General features: G+C 46.9%; 2 protein-coding genes across 6 annotated transcripts in view; both read right to left on the bottom strand.

Moving 5' to 3' along the window:
* Positions 1 to 322: 322 nt before the first annotated feature.
* Positions 323 to 9,885, bottom strand: TINF2 (TERF1 interacting nuclear factor 2). Of its 5 annotated transcripts, none has more exons than XM_083377744.1 (10): positions 9,525 to 9,885; positions 8,917 to 9,021; positions 8,695 to 8,796; positions 6,653 to 6,763; positions 5,599 to 5,698; positions 5,355 to 5,499; positions 4,653 to 4,690; positions 3,497 to 3,549; positions 1,915 to 1,988; positions 323 to 591 (listed from the first exon to the last, which is right to left on the bottom strand). In XM_083377744.1, exons 1-10 carry the CDS (start codon positions 9,720 to 9,722, stop codon positions 582 to 584), a joined length of 936 nt encoding a protein of 311 aa, XP_083233870.1. In that variant the 5' UTR covers positions 9,723 to 9,885; the 3' UTR covers positions 323 to 581. The 5 variants fall into 5 exon arrangements, 3 of the variants coding, with proteins under 3 accessions (XP_083233870.1, XP_083233869.1, XP_083233871.1); XR_014494212.1 differs by having other exon boundaries at positions 448 to 643; positions 1,723 to 1,988; XM_083377743.1 differs by having other exon boundaries at positions 448 to 643.
* Positions 9,886 to 18,986: 9,101 nt separating this feature from the next.
* TGM1 (transglutaminase 1) overlaps positions 18,987 to 20,611 on the bottom strand; it is a gene marked incomplete at its 5' end in the record, with an annotated part of 51,794 nt that continues 50,169 nt past the window's right edge. The window contains one exon of the mRNA XM_083378750.1: positions 18,987 to 19,677. Coding sequence (XP_083234876.1) covers positions 19,278 to 19,677 — 400 coding nt within the window. The 3' untranslated portion in view covers positions 18,987 to 19,277. The remainder of the gene's footprint in view (positions 19,678 to 20,611) is intronic.

Below are 20,611 nucleotides of genomic sequence, written 5' to 3'. Positions count from 1 at the left end.
ACGTTCCCTAGTTGGGTCATGAAACGTCTGCCAGAAAACCACCCAACTCAGAGAGCACCAAGGATCCCACACTCCTCCTCCTGTCTTTTCCTCTTCCTCCTACCACACTCCCTTCTAGCGCTGATGATGTTCCCTAGTTGGGTCCTGAAACGTCAGCAAGAAAACCCCCAAGCTCAGAGACCACCAAGGACCCATCAGTCCTCCCCTCACCCTTCTAATCCTGATGATGTTCCCTTGTTGGGTCATGAAACATCCACAAGGAAGTAACCCAGCTCAGAGAGTTCCCCTCCCCCACCCCCAGGGACCCCCGCCGAGAAAGGCATTTGCAAACACTTTTTATTTTTCCAGTGCTTTCCAACATTCCAGTTCCCAAAGGCGCCTCGAAACAGCTCACGGTCCTGTCCTTCGCGTTCCCGAGACCAATGCACGAAACGCGTGAGCCCTTCGACGTGCCGCCTCGGCCGGAGACAAAATGCACTCCGCCGTCCGTTTCCTCTTCCGCCGTCCAGATGAAACCCAAGTCCAAACTTTTTATCGTCTTTTCTGAATAAAGGCCTAAAATCGTTGGCGCATGCTGGGCTTCACGAGTCTCTGTTGGAGGGGACAGCCAGAGACGTCAAATCACAACGGAGAACTATTCAATCTTGAAGGAAATAAATAAATCAAAAAAGCCGGAATGTTAAAACGAGGTGGGACAAGCCACCACCAGGGCCTATCCGTGTCCCCAAAATAGTCTTCCCAGGCACCCTTCGTTATTAACGGGTGCTGAATTGGACAGCATCGTTTTGAGTTTCAGGAGTGCCTGGAAATAACAGCAGGTAAATCTTTGTCCCCGTCCCTCAAGTCAGTGTTCTCCACTGTGGGACACTGCAGCTGTAGTGGCCTCCAGCTGAAATACAGGTAGTCCTCGACTTAACGGCAGTCCGTTTAGTGAGTGTTCAAAGATATAACCGTGCTGCGATCGTCGTAAATATATGTCGGTTCCACAAGCGTTCTAATGTCATCATTCTGACAGATGAAACTTAAAAAGAATGTTTGAGGCGTCATTTACCCTAAAGGATCTTTTTATTTGAGTTGCTTAATATCGGCACTTAACATAATCGGAGCCAAAACCTGAATTCCCCCTCCCCTGGACAGATAGTATCAAAGCACAATTCCCTCCTCCAATTTACAGTCATCAATCACATTCCCCAATTAGCTTGAATCCCGGGGTTCCTCTCCAATTCTCCAGCCTGCCAATTCTTTTATCAGTTCTGGACTCAATAACCTTGATTCTCACGCTAGGTTTAGTGTTGTTATTTCTAGTTGGACTCTCATTCACATCCTCCCCCCCAAGCATCATCTAACTCTAAAAGGGAAAAAGAGGGCTACATTTCCATCAGTTGTCAATGCAGAAACATCTGAGGTTAGCAGCGTTGACATCCAAATTTGGATCGTGCGACCGCAGGGATGCTGCAAGTTTTAAGTTTCTCACACCTAACGACCAGTGCAGCATCCCTGCGGTCGCGCGATCCAAATTCAGACGCTTGCGCAACCCACTTGAATTTATGATGGTTGCAGCGTCCCGGCTTCCCGCGATCCCCTTTTTTGTGACCTTTGGACAAGCGACGGTCAAACAGGGGAAGCCAGCTTCGCTTAACGACTGGGCGGCTGATTTTTAACGACCGTGATACGCTTAGCCCTCGCGCAGCGAGGAAGGTCGCAAAACGGGGCCAAGCTCACGGAGGGTCTTGCTTCGCGACGGAAGCGATGGGCTCAGCGGCGGTCGGAAGCGGAGGAGGCCCTGTCGATTCCTGCCCCGCACGTCGGGGCAAACATGGCGGAAGCCGAGGACCAGTTTGGCCGGAAACTTTGGTCGAGATTGCGTGTTTTCTCAAGTTGAGCGATTTTGAAAGGTGTGCGGGTGTCACTCACGGGCTGCCGCCGTCCCTGAGGTGCTCCTGAAAAGTGGGGATGAGGGTGCGGAGATGGGTGCCCTGGTACTCGCCCTGGTGAGGTGAGGGGGGGGTGGGGGGAAAAGGGAAGAACATTTGAGCATCCGGCCTCAAGGAGACGCCATCTCACCCCGGGGTGGGGCAGTGTGGCGCAGTGGTTAAAGTGCAGGGTTGCAGGCTAACTCACTGCCCCAGTGCCGGCAGTTCGACCCTGACTGGCTTGGGGTGGACTCAACCTTCCCATCCTGAGAACCCAGATTGTTTGGGGGGGGGGAAGACACTGACTGCAAACTGCTTAGAGGGGGGCTGTGAAGCAGAGTATAAGTTTGTGATTTTTCTCCTTTCCTTCCTTCCTCTTTTCGTTTCCTTCCTGCCTGTTTTTCCTTCCTTCCTCCTTTTCCTTCCATCTCTTTTCTTTCTCCTTCGTTTCCTTCTGGCCTGTTTTTCCTTCTTTCTCGTTTCCTTCTTTCTTTCCTTCCTTCCTCTTTCTCATTCCATCTCCTTTCCTTCCTGCGTTTTTCCTTCCTCGTTTCCTTCTTGCTTTCCTCCTTCTCATTCCATCTCCTTCCTTCATTTCCTTCCTGCTTGCTTTTCCTTCTTTCTCGTTTCCTTCTTCCTTTCTCATTCCATCTCCTTCCTTCCCTTCCTGCCTGTTTTTCCTTCCTTTTCGTTTCCTTCTTTCCTTCCTCCCTCCCCTTCCTTCTCCTTTCATTTTCCTTCCTTCCTCCCCTTCCCTTCCCAGCGGTTAGAATTCAGTTTTGCCTGCTAACTCTGCCGACTGCCAGGAGTTCGATCCTGACCGGCTCAAGGTTTATTTATTTATTTAATTTATATACCGCCCTTCTCCCGAAGGACTCAGGGCGGTGTACAGGGCAATGCAATAAAATACAATGTACAAAATTTAAAAATATTAAATACTATAGCCCTATTCAATAAATTAATACAAAACTATAAAATACCCCTAAACCCATCAGACCAGGCCGGCTTGTTCAAATAAATGTGTTTTTAGGTCCCGTCTGGAAGGAGCAAAGGTCGGGAGCCATCCAGAACTCAACCGGTAGACGGTTCCAAAGGTCTGGCGCGGTTGAACTCAGCCTTCCGAGGTCATTAAAATGAGGACCCAGATTGGTGTTTTTTGGGGGAGGGGGCAATATGTCGACTCTTTAAACGGCTTAGAGAGCGGTATATAAGTCTAAGTGCAATTGCTAACCCAAAGGGAGAGAAGAGGTAGGAGGAGGCAGGGGCCTAGGGGCTTAAGGAGGCCTCAAGAACATTCCCACAAACATTGGCAGGCCAAGCCAATAGTATGTAAGCAGAGAGCAACCCCCTCCCCTCCTCCTCCTAGCACTGATGATGTTGCCTAGTTGGGTCATGAAACGTCCGCCAGAAAACAACCAAGCTCAGAGAGCACCAAGGACCCCACATTTTAAGGGGTTATCTTGGCTTTAATGCCAAGCAGTCCAGGCTTTCAGCAGGTGAGCCAAGAGCGTTTTTGCCCCTCCATTCCTCCTCTTGGTCTCAATCCCGCCCACTACCCAACCATCGCTCCGCTTCTTCCTCACCTGGAAAGAGGAGGTGCTTCTTTCGCTTTCCGAATCCGGTACCAGATCTTCAGCTGCATCCAAGGGGGAAAAACAACAAGAGATTTATTTCCTAAACAGAACACCCCCGAGGCCAAGCCTTTACCCAGGGTTAGAGTCTAAATCAGAGGTCTTCAAACTTGGCCCTTTTAGGACTTGTGGACTTCAACTCCCAGAATTCCTTAGACAGCGTGCCTGGCTGAGGAATTCTGGAAGTCCACAAGTCCTAAAAGGGCCAGGTTTGAAGACCCCTGGTCTAAATCAACTTGGAAGATGCGTGGACTTCAACTCCCAGAATTCCCCAGCCAGCAGAAGTGTCTTTTGAGAGCCCGCAGGAACGCCAAGGCCACGAACGCAGGCGCTTGATGGAGAAGTGGACAGTCCCCATAACAAGAAGAAATATTACTATTGGACATGGTGAACACCCAGTGTGGTGGGGGTGAGGGAATTTATTGTTTCATAAAGCAAGCTTTCGAGTGGGAAAACCGGAGGTGGTTTTGCTTCTTCTTTGCTAATATAAACTTTCAGTAAAGTATTACACTCTCGGCAAAAAGCACGTCCCAGGAGTTCCCTTTTTCCGGAAATGCCAGCTGGCCAAGATCTTTTTCCGGGGAGTTTTCCATTAGACACAAAGCGTCCCTATCCGTGGCAGTTTCTCACAATCCCAGCCTCTTTTCACACACACACACACACACACACAGACCGCACAAAACGTAAGTTGCACAGCTCTGATCCGAGCCGTCATCCTTTCACCGAAGATGCTCTGATTTCTCCTTATTTTGGAAGCAGGGGATAATGGGCCCCAAATGGGGGAGAGACGAGACTCGAGCAGGAAATAGATTTTCAAAAACGGAAGACGGCCGCAACCCCCAAATCACGAGCGTATCGATTCTCTCGCTCCCTGACCCATCGCTCCCCATCCCAGCCTGCCTCCCCCAGCCCTGCTTTTTTTTTCCCCCTCTGCCCAAACCAAGCTTTTTTTTTTTTTGCACGTCGTGAATGAGGAAAAAGCCCTGCAGAGTCAGGAGTTAGATCCGCTTGGATTCTTGCGCCGGGTTTGGAGATTGGAACATCAACCGCCTCATTGTACATTTGTGTAACTCTGCAGGGTTGTTGAGGGAGAGATCTCGAAACCTACCCATTTCCGAGTTGACCGAGAACTGTCTGTAGAATTCCCTGAAGGTGACAAAAAGGGGAAAGGGTGAGCTATTTTAAAAGCGGTACGCCTGGGAAAGAGACATATAATAAAGGGAAGTCCTCGACTTACGACCGTCACTTTACTGACCGTTCAAAGCTACAACGGCACCGGAAAATGGGGCTCGTTTCTCACATAGCCGTCACAGCATCCCCGTGATCGAACTCGGGACACTCGGCAACTGACTCGTATTTACAATGGTCACGTGATCCCCTTTTTGCGGCCTTCTGACGAGCGAACTTAATGGTGGTGGTGGTGGTGGGAAGCTGGATCCACTTAACGACCGGGTTACAGGTCATCCTGAACTTACAAACCGTTCCTTGAATGACCGTTTTGAAGTTACGATATGTGACTTGTGGTCCTTTTTCACAGCGCCCCCCCCCTCCCACTGGTTATGGGATCAAAATCTGGATGCCTGGCAACATGACTCGTATTTGTGACAGCGGCAGTGTCCTGGGGGGGTGGCGTGATCCCCTTTTTTTGCCACGAGCCAAAATCAACGGGGAGAACCAAATTCGTTCCACAACTGTGGAGGGGGAGGGCAAAAAAAAAAAAAAAGGTCGTGAAACGGGGGAGAAAACCTGTCTCGCTTAGCGACGGAGTTTGGTCGTAAGCTGAGGACCACCTGCGCAGGCCGACCCTTACCCTTCCGAGATGCAGGAAAGGGAATCCTCTCCTCGGCTCCTGCCTGGCTGGGGGGACAAAGGCGGAGAGGAGGGGGAGTCCTCGTCCTCGCTCTGGCGTGGGGCGCGTGACGGATGGGGAGGGGTGGAGGGGGGCTCAGCAAAGCCTAGAGAAGAGGGAGGAGAGGTGAAGGGGCCACAGAAGACCCCCCCACACACACCCCACCCTGGGGCTCCCATAAAGGGGCTCCCGTTAAAAGAGTTACCTGCAGGCTGGTATCCCATAGCGGTGAAGTACTGGTTTAAAATGGTGGCGCTGGGCTGGGGAAGCTGGTGGTGGGCTTGGTGGCTGGCAGCCTCCAACAGCTGGGAAGGAAAGGGAGAGAAGGAGGGGATTTTTTCTCGCCCCCCCGTTCTGGCAAGGAAGGGGTGGTGCGGATCCCGTCGGTTAAAGCACTCCGACAGGCGCGGCCCTGTGGAATATTCTGTCCACTGGTGCCGCCTTGTGCGGGGAGCCCAGAGTTGCGTAAAAAAATCTGTGGGGCTGGTCTTTACTTCGGTGTGTAGCTCGCCGTTACTGTCTTAACCAAGAACTCCGAGGCGGGATTGGCGTATTTTAGCAGACTTTTCCCCTCCCTACTTTCCGCAGGACAACAACCCTGTGAGGTGGGTTGGGCTGAGAGGCAAGGACGGGCCTAAACTCACCCAGCCGGCTTTCGTGCCTAAGGCGAGACTAGAAATCACCGTCTCCTGGTGATTGGGCCAAACTCACCCGGCCGGCTTTCACGCCTAAGGCGGGACTAGAACTCACCGCCTCCTGGCGATTGGCCCAAAGTCACCCGGCCGGCTTTCACACCTAAGGCGGGACTAGAACTCACCGTCTCCTGGTGATTTGTCCCAAGTCACCCGGCCGGCTTTCATGCCTAAGGCAGGACTAGAACTCACCGTCTCCTGGTGATTGGCCCAAAGTCACCCAGCCGCCTTTCATGGCAAAGGAGGCACTGGAATTCCCAGTCTCCCGGTGACTACTAACTTAACAACTAGGGATTCGCCTCACAATGTAGGGAAGGAAGATCGTAAAATGGGGCAAAACTCAAGTGAGCCAATGTTTCACTTAGCAACGTAAACGTGGCGCTCGACGGCAGTGGGTAAGTTGAGGCCGGCAATTCATTCAGTTGAGGCTGGTGGCTTTTGATGCGGGAGGGCCGCAAACCCCAGGTGCCACAAAGCAGCAACACCACTGCCCGAAGCGCCGTTCCTTCCCCTCGCCCCCCCATCACCTATCTTCCGGCTCTTCCCCCCAGCCCCCTTTTTTTGTACCTGCTGGAATTGGGGCTCCGGGAGAAGGTGTTCCAGCTGGCAGAGGTAATCACAGAAGAGTTCCTCCATCGCTTCCACGAAAGCTTCCCCGTAATCCCTTTCCAGAAATTCCTAAAAGCCGCAAACAAACAAACAGGACCATCTTTACTGAATACAGAATACTAGAGTTGGAAGGGACCTTGTAGGTTATCTAGTCTGACCCCCTGCTCCAGCAAGAGAAGCTATCCCATTTCCAGTGCTATTTTTGTAAAAGAAAAAGGTGCCGGAATTCACACACATCATACAACCCGCCCTTGCCTACAACTACAAGGTTCCATCCCAAAAAGGTGCCGGAACTCCGTTCTGAGCGTTCTATGAGAAAAAAAGCCCTGCCCATTTCAGACAAGAGGCTGTCCATTGTCTTCTTGAAAAAGAGGAGGAGGATTGGAAGAGTCCTTGGAGGTCATCTAGTGTAACCCCCTGCTCAGGTAGGAGACCCTAGACCAGGGGTAGGCAACCTTGGGGCTCTTTTATGACTCGTGGACTTCAACTCCCAGAATTCCTAAGCCAGCATGGCTCAGCATGGAAACCTCTCCACTTCTCCTCAGCGTAGCTGGCTCAGGAATTCTGGGAGTTGAAGTCCACGAGTCGTAAAAAAGCCGAGGTTGCTTACCCCTGCCCTAGACCATTTCAGACAAATGTCTGTTCAGTCTGTGTCAGGCCTAAAGGGATGCCCGACCCACCGGGCTTTATAATTTAAAGCCAGACACCTGTCCAGGCCCCGAAGCAGTCTCTGTCATCTTAAAATTTCCCCTTTGAAGCTGGGTTATCCCAATTCAGCCCGTCTGGCCAAAGAGGCAACCGGTGCCTTCGCTGTGACCTGTTTTCCCTCGTGTGACTCGAGGGTGCCCTGCAGCCGGCAGCAAGAAACGCCTCGTGTGCCCAAGTGGGAAAAGAGACCAAGCCCCACAATGGGGGAATGGCCGGGAAAACTGATGGCGGCAGCGGCAAAAGTTCACTGCTTTCATCTGAGAAAAGAACACATCCAGCTTTGTCCCTGGTTGCAAACTGCTTGTAGGTTTTGGGGCTCGAGACAGTAGGGAACCAAAATAATAATAATAATAATAATAATAATAATAATAATAATAATAATAATAATAATAATAATAATAATAGTAATAATAACAACAACAACAACAATGAAATTCTGACTTTTGGGATTGGTGGACAAGATTTGTTGCTATTGAAAGTGGTTCTAGACTAACTGGGCAAAAGTTAAAAAAAAAGCTGAGGCTGCAAGTTTCTTAGCTGGGTTATGCTCTGCTGAAAAGGGCAGGATGATAAGACCCTTTTCCGTTTCATTTCTACGTTGATCATCTCAGTAAAAATTAGACAGGGAGAGATAGAGGAGGAAAAGGACAGGGGTGGGGAGGGGAGAGAGAAAAAGAGACATAGATAGATCAGGAGAGACAGAGAGAGGAAGAGAAAGAGAAGAAAGGGAGAGACAGAGGGAGAGAGATGATACAGAGAAATAGAGAAGTGATATAGGTGATAGAATAGACAAACAGACAATAGCTAGATGACAGATGATAGATGTAGTAGCTAGATGACAGATGATATAGATATATAGACATAATAGCTAGATGAGATAAGAGATAGACATAACAGCTAGATGACAGATGATAATAGACATAGTAGCTAGTTGACAGATGATAAATAGCTAGATGACAGATGATATACGGTAAATATAGATAGACATAATAGCTAGTTGACAGATGATAGCTAGATGACAGATGATAGCTAGATGACACATGATAGACATCATAGCTAGATGATAGCTAGAGATAGCTAGACAGACAGCTAGATAGCTGGGATGGATGGATGAATAGATGGAAGGATGGGTAGTTGGATGGATGGATAAATGGATGAGTTGATGGATGGATGGACAGACGGATAAATGGATGGGTGAACAGAGAGATGGCTGAATGGATGGATGGATAGATAGATAAGACAGACAAAGGGGTTCAGCCTTCTGTAGATAATCCTTGTCCTCCCAGCCTTACCTGCACATAGATTTCTCTCTCTACGCAGTCACGCAGCAATTTCAACATCAGATTTCTGAACTGTTCGTGGGCTTTTTGTACCATCTTCAGGTCCTGGGCTGTCTATGGATGGAAAAAAAAATCAGAGAGAGAGAGAGAGACAGACGGGATGACTCTTTTCCACAAAGGCAGCGTGGAGGATCCCAGGGTAGGATCTTTTCTACAAAGAGAAGGGAGACTGACTGCGGCGGTGTGGCCGAGCGGCGTCGCGTTCTCTGGAAAGTAGGTGTCCACCGCATGGTAGATTTTCCCTGGGGGCTCATCTTCCTTCAGCATGTTCATGACAATCTGGGCAAAAAAGAGAAAGCGAGAAGAGGGTCTGCACAGGACGATTTCTTCCTAAAAACCACCCGAGGGTGTATTTTTTTTTAAAAAAATAATAACATTAATTAATTAATAAGCGTCTCAAACTGGCTCCCCACTAAAGTCAAAAACGAAGGGAGTGCAATCCTTCAAACTAGAGCGGGGAGGGGGGAGTCTTTCTCCATCCGGGCAACTTTGAAGCCTGCTGGACTTCAACTCCCAGAATTCCCCAGCCAGCACAGCTGGCTGGGGAATTCTGGGAGTTGAAGTCCAGCAGGCTTCAAAGTTGCCCGGATGGAGAAAGACCCCCGCTCATAGCTTGACCTCCTTGCTTAGTCGACCCCAAACGGGGCAAAAGGGGGTTCACGAACCTATCGCTCCCTCCGGCGCCCATGATCCCCTTCCCCGAGGAGCTTTTGGCTCGGTCCTGATCGGGAAGCTCACCCGGCCCCCTCGGGGGTCCCTGTCCTCCCCGGCGGCAAGCCTACCTTGGCCTGCAGCCCCAGGCGAAGCTTGGCCAGGTGCTGGAAGGGCACCAGCTCGGGCGCCGCCTCCGCCACGCTCTGCAGGAAGGCGACGACGCGCGGGAAGTCCGAGAAGCGGCGCTGGCGGACCACGTGCCAGGCGGCCGCGGCCACCACCCGAAGGGAGACGCCGGCTTCCTCGCTCGGCCGGCCATCGCCCATAGGAGGAACCGCCCGGCTTCCGAAGCGAAGCCGGAGTGAGAGCCCGGGCGGCCGGGCGCTGCTTTTTATCGGCTCGGGCCACGCCCACCCCCGAAGGCACGCCCCGCGTACCAGCGGACCCAATCCTTATTGGCGCTCCAGCCCTGGCAGGAGGCCACTCCCATCGAAGCCACGCCTTCCCCGCGCGCGCTCCCCGCCCCCTTCAGTCGCACCTCCTCCTTCGCGCGCCATTCTCCGAAAGCCCCGCCTCCTACGTTGCCGGCGTCCAGCTTCCCCGCGGGCCGCGCCCCCCGAAGTCCCGCCCCCCCTAGGCTCCGCAGCCACGCCCCGCGTACCAGCGGACCCAATCCTTATTGGCGCTCCAGCCCTGGCAGGAGACCGCCCCCACCGAAGCCACGCCTTCCCCGCGCGCGCGCGCGCCCGCTCCCCGCCGCCTTCAGTCCCGCCTCCTCCTTCGCGCGCCATTCTCCGAAAGCCCCGCCTCCTCCGCGCACCGCCCTGGCTTTCGGCTCCGCCTTCTAAGCGCTCGATTTCTCCCCCGCCCCGCCCCAGCGGAGGCCCCGCCCCTACATCGCCCGCCGCAATCCTCTCTCTCTCTCCTGTCAAGGCCGCACAAGCCGAAGCCACGCCTTTTTTGCGCTCCACGGCGCGGAGGCCCCGCCTCTGTGGCGCCCTGTGGTCCCTCCCCAGCTGAGGCCACGCCCCTTGCAGCGCCCGGTCCCGCCTTCTTTGTTGTCCAGCCACTTTGTCGTCCAATCAGCGGAGGCTCCGCCCCTAAAGCAAATGGCGCCGGGCCTTCACCGTTCAACGCCCCCCTTTTGACAGCTTTACGCCCTGCCTCTCCCCTCCCGCCTCCGCCCCGCTTCTCCGCAGACGGAAGGGCGAGCTACTTTCGAACAGGCCTCCCCTTCGGGACTCATCCCGGACCTCCGCTCCTCCCGCAGCCAAACTTCCGCTCTGTTGCCACGGAAACCCGCCTCGCGTTACTCCCCACCGGCATCGTCACTTCCGGTTTTGGGGGTGGGACGGACTCTCCCTCCTGCGCTTGAGCGCCAGCGGCCCCTGGTGGTTGTTTGAGGGATATAGCACCAGCAGGGCTTCCAGCCTCTTGCAGGTCTCCTAGGCGCTGATGGGAGTTGTAGTCCGGCGGGTCTGAGGCTCATGGGATTTAGGGATGACTAAATTCATCCCCAACGTGGCTCCTGGTTTTTTGTTTCTTCATTTTATATGGTTTCTGTCTGCCTTCCATTCCAAAACCCAGGGCGCCTTGCAGTTCTCCCCATAACAACAACCCTGCCAGGCAGGCTCAGCTGAAAGAGGGGTGGGCCCAAAGCCCCTCCCAGGGATTCCCCAAAGCTAATCTCCCCCTCCCAGGCATACTGACCTGCAATGCTGGTTTATTGCACTAAATTGGGCCAGAGTGCTATTTTTCCAACCTTGGCAACTTTTAAGTTAGGTGGACTTCAACTCCCAGAATGCCCCAGCCAGCTGTGCTGGCTGGGGCATTCTGGGAGTTGAAGTCCACCTAACGTAAAGTTGCCAAGGTTGAGAATTGGTGGCTCAAAGTCTTCCTTTTCATTTTCACATAGGCAATTTGGAGAAAACTGTAAGAAATAAAAGAGATAATATCAGAAATTGTGTAACGACATTCTTTGTAAGGTGGGCGATATGAAAATACAAACCCCATCTGTTTTAACGAATAATGGCAAAAATGGAGTAACTTAGGCTTTTAGAAGTAGGGGCTTTGAGGTGTGCAGGATCATTACTTTGAAATATGTAGGTTCTGTAAGAAGCTAGAAGTAAGTGCAAGCAGGAGGAAATATAAAAATAAAGATAAGGCCAATGCCAGCAAAACGTCATGGTTAACAGGTATATGAAATTAGAAGGGCTTTTTCCCGGGAGGGGATGAACTGAAATATATTATGTTTAACTTTAGATTCGGATTAGCTGATCGGGATGAGCGGGTGGGCTGTTGAGTTCGATAGGTGTTGGGGGGTGGGGGTGGGGAACCAGCTTTGTGAGAGGATAGAAATATGTGCTTTTAAAAACTTGTGTGTGGCTTAATTTCCTCCTACGTGAGTTGGAGGCCACCAGCTTTTTGCAAAAAGCTTTCCTTCATTAAAACTGTCCCTGGAATCCCAAATGAGCCGCATTCCAAACAAAACCTTTTAAAGGTTCTGAGTAGGATCCGCCAGCTGGGGGGGGGGGACCTCGGGCCAGTCACCTTATCCCAGCCCTAAGAAGGAGGGAATGGCAACCCAATTCTGAAAGAAAAAACAACACACCTTGTCAGCAAAAACCAGGATTCAATCAGATTCCGCTTGGAGATTACATCCACCTGGTCTCTTCTCTTCCCGGGACTGGTGACCTCCAGGCGCCTTTGCTTGCAAGGGAAATCTCGAACCCATCACCTCAAATCTATGGCATTTGATTGCCTTGAGCGTGGTATTCTTTGCTAGGGTGGTTTTACACAGTTTTGGTACTGTGTTTTGCGTTCACTGTAAGCTGCCCAGGGTCAGGAGAGGTGAGCTGGGCAGCTATAAAAAACTGAAGCAATAAATTAAGTCAAACTATAGTGACCAAGAACCCTTTTTAAAGTCCGCCAAGTTGCCAATTCTCTCCAGTTCTTGGAGATCCAACGAACATTTTGTACCGTGGGAAGAAAATCTTTTTTTTTTTTGTCTTAATCACCCCCTTTCGGCTACCTTGGACAATTTCACTTTATTTTGAGGTGGGGCAGCTGTGTCTGGGTCTTTAGATTGTCCGGCAGAAAAACAGAACATCCCAGCTGAGGCTGTTGCAAGAGGAAATTTCATTCGCCAGGGCCTCGAACAAAAATTCAATTCAATACGCAAGATCGCTCTCCTATAAGACATCTAATAATTATTACATATATAGGTAGTCCTCAATTTACCACAAACAAATGATCCTAAAATGTATGTTGCTGAGCGAGACATTTGTTAAGTGAGTTTTGCCCCATTTTACGACCTTTCTTGCCACAGTTGTTAAGCGAATCACTGCAGTTGAATAGAATAGAATAATAAAGAATAATGAATACAATAGAATAGAATAGAACAATGAATAGAATAATAAATAATAGAATAGAATATAGAATAAAATAGAATAATAAAGAACAGAATAGAATAGAATAGAATAGAATAGAATAATAAAGAATAGAATAGAATAGAATAGAATAATAAAGAATAGAATAGAATAGAATAGAATAGAATAGAATAATAAAGAATAGAATAGAATAGAATAGAATAGAATAGAATAGAATAGAATAGAATAGAATAGAATAGAATAGAATAGAATAATAAAGAATAGAATAGAATAGAATAGAATAGAATAGAATAGAATAGAATAGAATAGAATAGAATAATAAAATAAGGAATAGAATAGAATAGAATAGAATAGAATAGAATAGAATAATAAAGAATAGAATAGAATAGAATAGAATAATAAAGAATAGAATAGAATAGAATAGAATAGAATAGAATAATAAAGAATAGAATAGAATAGAATAGAATAGAATAGAATAGAATAGAATAGAATAGAATAGAATAATAAAATAAGGAATAGAATAGAATAGAATAGAATAATAAAATAAGGAATAGAATAGAACAGAACAGAATAGAATAGAATAGAATAGAATAGAATAGAATAGAATAGAATAGAATAGAATAGAATAATAAAGAATAGAATAGAATAGAATAGAATAGAATAGAATAGAATAGAATAGAATAGAATAGAATAGAATAGAATAATAAAATAAGGAATAGAATAGAATAGAATAGAATAGAATAGAATAGAATAATAAAGAATAGAATAGAATAGAATAGAATAATAAAGAATAGAATAGAATAGAATAGAATAGAATAGAATAATAAAGAATAGAATAGAATAGAATAGAATAGAATAGAATAGAATAGAATAGAATAGAATAGAATAATAAAATAAGGAATAGAATAGAATAGAATAGAATAATAAAATAAGGAATAGAATAGAACAGAATAGAATAGAATAGAATAGAATAGAATAGAATAGAATAGAATAGAATAGAATAGAATAATAAAGAATAGAATAGAATAGAATGGAATAGAATAGAATAGAATAGAATAGAATAGAATAGAATAGAATAGAATAGAATAATAAAATAAGGAATAGAATAGAATAGAATAGAATAGAATAGAATAGAATAGAATAATAAAGAATAGAATAGAATAGAATAGAATAATAAAGAATAGAATAGAATAGAATAGAATAGAATAGAATAATAAAGAATAGAATAGAATAGAATAGAATAGAATAGAATAGAATAGAATAATAAAATAAGGAATAGAATAGAATAGAATAGAATAATAAAATAAGGAATAGAATAGAACAGAACAGAATAGAATAGAATAGAATAATAAAATAAGGAATAGAATAGAATAGAATAGAATAATAAAATAAGGAATAGAATAGAACAGAACAGAATAGAATAGAATAGAATAATAAAATAAGGAATAGAATAGAACAGAACAGAATAGAATAGAATAGAATAGAATAGAATAGAATAGAATAGAATAGAATAGAATAGAATAATAAAGAATAGAATAGAATAGAATAGAATAGAATAGAATAGAATAGAATAGAATAGAATAGAATAGAATAATAAAATAAGGAATAGAATAGAATAGAATAGAATAGAATAGAATAGAATAGAATAATAAAGAATAGAATAGAATAGAATAGAATAATAAAGAATAGAATAGAATAGAATAGAATAGAATAGAATAATAAAGAATAGAATAGAATAGAATAGAATAGAATAGAATAGAATAGAATAGAATAGAATAGAATAATAAAATAAGGAATAGAATAGAATAGAATAGAATAATAAAATAAGGAATAGAATAGAACAGAATAGAATAGAATAGAATAGAATAGAATAGAATAGAATAGAATAGAATAGAATAGAATAGAATAGAATAATAAAGAATAGAATAGAATAGAATAGAATAGAATAGAATAGAATAGAATAGAATAGAATAGAATAGAATAGAATAATAAAATAAGGAATAGAATAGAATAGAATAGAATAGAATAGAATAGAATAATAAAGAATAGAATAGAATAGAATAGAATAATAAAGAATAGAATAGAATAGAATAGAATAGAATAGAATAGAATAATAAAGAATAGAATAGAATAGAATAGAATAGAATAGAATAGAATAGAATAGAATAGAATAATAAAATAAGGAATAGAATAGAATAGAATAGAATAATAAAATAAGGAATAGAATAGAACAGAACAGAATAGAATAGAATAGAATAATAAAATAAGGAATAGAATAGAATAGAATAGAATAATAAAATAAGGAATAGAATAGAACAGAACAGAATAGAATAGAATAGAATAATAGAGTTGGAAGGGACCTTGGTGGTCTTCTAGTCTAGTCCCCTGCTCAAGCAGGAGAACCTAACATTTCAGACAATTATTATATGATTTTTTTTAATTGTTTGTTTGTTTATTTATTTATTTATGCCGCCCTATCTCCCAAAGGACTCAGGGCGGCTAACAACAATAAAAATACAATAATACAAAAGTTAAAAAGAATTAAACTAGCAGCCCCAATAATAAGTTAAAAACATAATTAAAATCCCTGTCAGTCCAGGTCAGCCTGATGGAAAAGGAGTGTTTTGAGGCCGCGGCAAAAGGACCGGAGATCCGGAGCTCAGGGGGGAGTTGGTTCCACAGGGCTGGCGCTCCCACAGAGAAGGCCCTCCCCCCAGGGGTCGCCAGCCGACATTGTCTGGCCGACGGCACCCTGAGGAGGCCCTCTCTGTGGGAGCGTACTGGGCGATGGGAATTCGTTCCCGGCAGCAGACGGTCCTGCAAGTATCCCGGGCCTAAGCCATGTAGGGCTTTAAAGGTAAGTACCAGCACCTTAAATCTCACCCGGAAGACAACTGGTAGCCAATGCAGCTCACGCAGGAGGGGTGTAATATGGGAGTATCGGGATGCTCCCTCACTACCCGCGCGGCTGCATTCTGCACCAGCTGAAGCCTCCGGGTGGTCTTCAAGGGCAGCCCCATGTAGAGAGCATTGCAGTAATTATACGGGAGGTAACGAGTGCGTGAGTGACCGTACGTAGGGCATCTCGGTCCAGATAGGGGCGCAATTGGTATATAAGGCAAATCTTTGCAAATGCCCCCCTAGCCACAACTCCTATAGGATCTTCAAAACTGAGTCGAGTATCCAGGAGGACGCCTAAGTTGCGCGTCCTATCAACGGGAGGTAACACCTCTCCTCCCGTTTGGTATATATATTTTTCCATTAAATTGTGTCTCCAATTCTTGAAGACCGTCTGGACAAGTCGCTGCCAAGGTTTCTCAGAAACGGTTAGTTCAGTGATCATAAAATCGAGGAAGTAGAAGTCAGACATTTACAGGCAGCGTCTTGCGAAAGACAGAACAGCTTTAACAAAGAGTTGCACAAAGTTGTGGTTCAGTAGCCGAGCAACTACAGTGCCATTCCGATAAAATGCAGCAGCCGGGATTCTGACTCGCAATTCTGAATTTTATAGTGTGGCAAAGAATTAAAAGTGGCCGGAATGACAAGTGAAAAGTTCGGATGATGCATGATTCCCCGTAACTTGGACTTTCTTTTATTAATGTGTTCTAATTCTTTGAAGTCACAAAGCACGTTCCCCACAGAATGTAGAGTCTGATTTAAAAACTGGCTAAAACTTGCCAAAGTTACAGGGAGTCCTCAACTTATGATGGCCATCGAATCCGAATGGTCACTAAACGAATGACTGTAAGTCAAGGACCTGTTTCTGACCCTTGCGAAAGCCCCATCAAAAACACAACAGTTGATTTTAAACGTCACGCTGCCCTCTTAAGCACGCTGGGCTGGAAGCCCCCTGCCGGAGGAACGCTGGGAGTTGACGTAACCGTGCCGTCGTAACTTTGAACGGTCGCTAAATGAAGTGTTATGAGTTGAGGACTACCTGTGCGTCGATTTGAACTCTAGCACAGAGCTCTCCAACCTTTCTCAAGTTGGCGAACCGGAGGGAAAGGGAGGGGGAAGCATTTTCTGTGCATGCACACACACGCCAATGCGACCGCGAGCACACGCGACACAAACAGCACCCGGGTGACACTCGGTAGCACTGCCCCATTTTTGCTGCGTGGGCACTAGTACTGTCCTGTTCTCGCCACGCGGTGCCCCATTTGCATAGTGGCGGCGCTAGCCTGAGCGGGGGGGCGTGAGTGCGCACACACATGTGCACACACGGATCAGCCTGTTCCGCGGCCCGGTGGTCAGCAGGCTACAGGCCGGTAGTGGGCCACGGACCGCAGGTTGGGGACCCCTGCGTTAGTAACTTGCAAACTCAATTATATCTCATTGCAGTGTGAATGCCACGCTTTCCGAATACGAGGGTGAACGTTAACTAGATCATACTAAGGATGTCGTGGGGGGCTATGAAGCGTTACGCGGTACATGTAATGTTATGGAGCACGTGTGCGCTTCATCAGAGACACATCAAAGGATGCTGATTAATGAAAGAACTCATTCTAAACTCAATATGTTTCAAATGCATATAAAGTGGCTTTCTAGGTTTCTGGTAAATCTCTTATCCTTGGGGTCCCTCTCCCTGCTTATGCATAAACGCAGTCAGTCCTCAATTTACGTCCAGAATGGAGCCCCAAATGTTAGGTGAGTTTCGCCTCACTTTACGACTTTTCTTGCCACTGTTGTGAATCGCTGCAGTTCTTAAGTTAGTAACACGGTTGTGAAATGAAGCTGGCTTCCCCCTTCGACTTGGCTTGTCAGAGGTTCGCAAAAGGGGATCGCAAGACACCCGCCCGGGGGACACGGCGACCGTCATAAATACGAGTCAGTGGCCGTGCGTCTGAATTTTGATCCCCCTGAGGAGGCTGCAACGGTCACAAAGTGTGAAAAACGGTCCTAAGTCCCTCTTTTCAGCGCCGTCGTAACTTTGAACGGGTCACTAAATGAATTGCTGCAAATCGCCTGTCAAAAGGTGTTAATCTACCTGTACAGTTCGGGTCCTGTTTTAGCACGCCGGGCTAAAATAATCTTGTCAGCGTTTGTGGTGAGCAATTTCAAGACTTTGGTCGACCTGCCACCCACCAATTTCGCAGCTGGCTCTTCGAGCTCTCTGGCCCAGGCTGAGGATTAATCTTATTTTAACTGGGGTTTTATTTATACAGGGACAAATGTAATTTTTTTTAAAACTTGTTTTTAACTTTTGTATCTTGGTTTTTAATTACCCTGTAAACTGCCCTGAGTCCTTCGGGAAAGGGCGGTATATAAATGTAATAAAATAAATAAATAAATAAATAAATAAATAAATAAATAAATTCAGAATGACTCGGGTCTCATTAAAAACATAAAAAGCACGCCGTTATTTAAAAAGCACGCTAAAGAGTTAAAAATCATTTTATTTTCAAATAAATACCTATATTAGTACGAACACACAAAAAAAATACAGCGTTTTTTCTTTTCCTTCTTTCTTTTTTTTTTTTTTTGCTTCATTCGTTTTCCATATAGGTTAAATGCAGGATAGAAACATAATCAAGAGCAAGAATCTGGATAGTAATTAAAAACCTTCTCAACTCCGCTTTAGGGTTACGTGATCAGCTCACACTTTTAATCTGCCTATATTTTAAGTGCGTGAATGGCAGAAGAAGCGTGGCTAGCCAACTTATGTTGCATTAACCTTCCTCAGCAATCTGATTTCGACTTCCTTCCCCCTTAAATACATTTCCAGGGCAAATCTTGGAAGAAAAAAAAAAGCTAATAAAATCCCAACCTCCCCCACCCCTGAATCTGTCCCAATAAAAAGAGAGGGGGGGGGGAAACGTGGGGGAAAATTTCCTAGAAAATAATTCCTTTTGGCTCAAGTGAGAAGACCACCCACCGCACATCTGAGGAGGAACAATAATTTGAACTTCTCCGTGGGGAGTTCTCCAGAACTTCTCCAGAGGTTTTTGCACCATTCGTGGGAAGCAAGCGTGCACGGGGGAAGATTGGTGGCGCGTTGAAGAAGGAAACAAGAATCGTGGTGAAAAATAAGTGTCGAGTTATAAACATTCCTTGCACAGGGTGGGTGGGTGGGTAGTGCCCCTGGGGCAGTGGGGAGGGGGAGAAATGGGAGGTAAAGGGGGTCCCAGAGCCGTAGGGCCACCCGAGTCCTCGACCCCCCCCATCTCAGATGAACGGTGTGGAACAGGGAAGATGCCTCAGTTGCACCCTACACATTGCAATCCAGTTGGGTGATTATTCACAGAAGACAACAACACGCAGGGGAAACGGGGGAGCAGAACAGAAGGGAAGGGAAGAGAAATCGGTGGGTGAAGAGGTGGCGACGTTTCTCGAAGGTCGCCACCGGGGGAAACATTTCGCCGGCCTCGTGGGCTTGGCGCACCCAGCTGTGGTTCTGTGGCTCGGGCAGGGACCCCCTCCCCCTTCCTCTCTTTGCCGGCTGGTTCGGCTGTGCTGTCACGTCGCACTCGGCACCCGCGGCTAAGAGCTGGCTCAAACGGGGCGCCCCGCAGCCCCTGGCCTGGAGGTGGCAGCCCCTCCGTGAGCATTGGGGGCTCGTCCGGGATTGGGCTGGCGGCTGGGGGTAGCTCGTGCATTTGTGTTGGCATTGGCGTTGGTGTTGGCAGTGGCTGGGGTGTTGTGGTTGGCTCGAGCGGGTGCCGGTGAGCCTCGGACGCGGGCAGGGGAGCCTCGGCCCCGGGCGGGAGAACCCCGGGCAGGTGCCGGAGAGGCTGATGGGCCCGGAGGAGGGCTCTGGAGCACGTCGATGGTCATCACGCCGTGGACCTGGGAGAGCTGTGGGCTGTCCAGACTGGCAACCAACTGACGGCGTCCGGCACGGAGCGGGGTGAATTTCTGGCAGAGTCGCACCGTTTGATGCGGACCGATGTCCCTGCAACACGAAAACAGAGATTGCGGGTCAGGTTTGCAAATCCCGCTCAGGAAAAAGTGTGCCACAGGGAGTCTGTGACTTACAACCATTTACTTAGTGACCATTTGAAGTTACAACGGCCCGGGAAAAAAAGTGACTTAAGACCAACTTTCACACACAGTACAGCCATTGACGCATTCCCCCATGGTCACGGGATTTACATTCAGACACTCGGCAATCGACTCACATTTACGACAGTTGCGGAGTCCCTGGGGGTGTCACGGGATCCCCCTTTTTGAGACCTTCTGACAAGCAAAGTCAAGGGGGGGGGGAAGCCAGATTCGCTTAAAGACAGCGTTGCTAACTGAACAACTATTGTGAGTCTCACTTAACAAATGTGGCAAGTCAGAAAAATGGGGCAGAACTCACTTAAGAAACTTGTTTTTTAAAAACATTTTATTAATTTTCTATTTTTTACACATCACAAGTGCTTAGTTGTCTGGGTTCCTTTTTTTACTTTTTTTAAAAAAAACAAATTTCTCACGGCAGCAACCTAAATTTTGGGCTCATTCATGGCTGTAAATTCGGGATTAGCTGTACTTGAAATTAATGTTGTAGAAAGGATTTGGGTTTTGGGTGGGAAACGTTAATGAACTGCACAACAGAAGTGGTGACCGAGAGGAGATATTCGGGGGGGGGGAAAGAATTCTGTACACGTGCAGAAGGCACGATTGTTCTTGCTACTTTCCCCTGAATTCTCAGCTTGGAAATCTGTCCAAGGTGCTCTTATGGATTCTGCACCGAGAAGGGATTTGGTCTAGATGACCTCTATGAGTCCTACCCGTTTTATGAAACGGTTATTTTCCTTCTTAGTCAAAATTGCACACTCCTTCTCCTCTTTAAAGCACGCTTTGTAAAGTTATTATTTTTTTCTGGAATGCCTTTTATAATGAAA

Source organism: Vipera ursinii, assembly GCF_947247035.1.
Source record: "Vipera ursinii genome assembly, chromosome: Z".
Taxonomy (NCBI): Eukaryota; Metazoa; Chordata; class Lepidosauria; order Squamata; family Viperidae; genus Vipera; species Vipera ursinii.
This window is presented reverse-complemented; position numbering and strand designations above follow the sequence as displayed.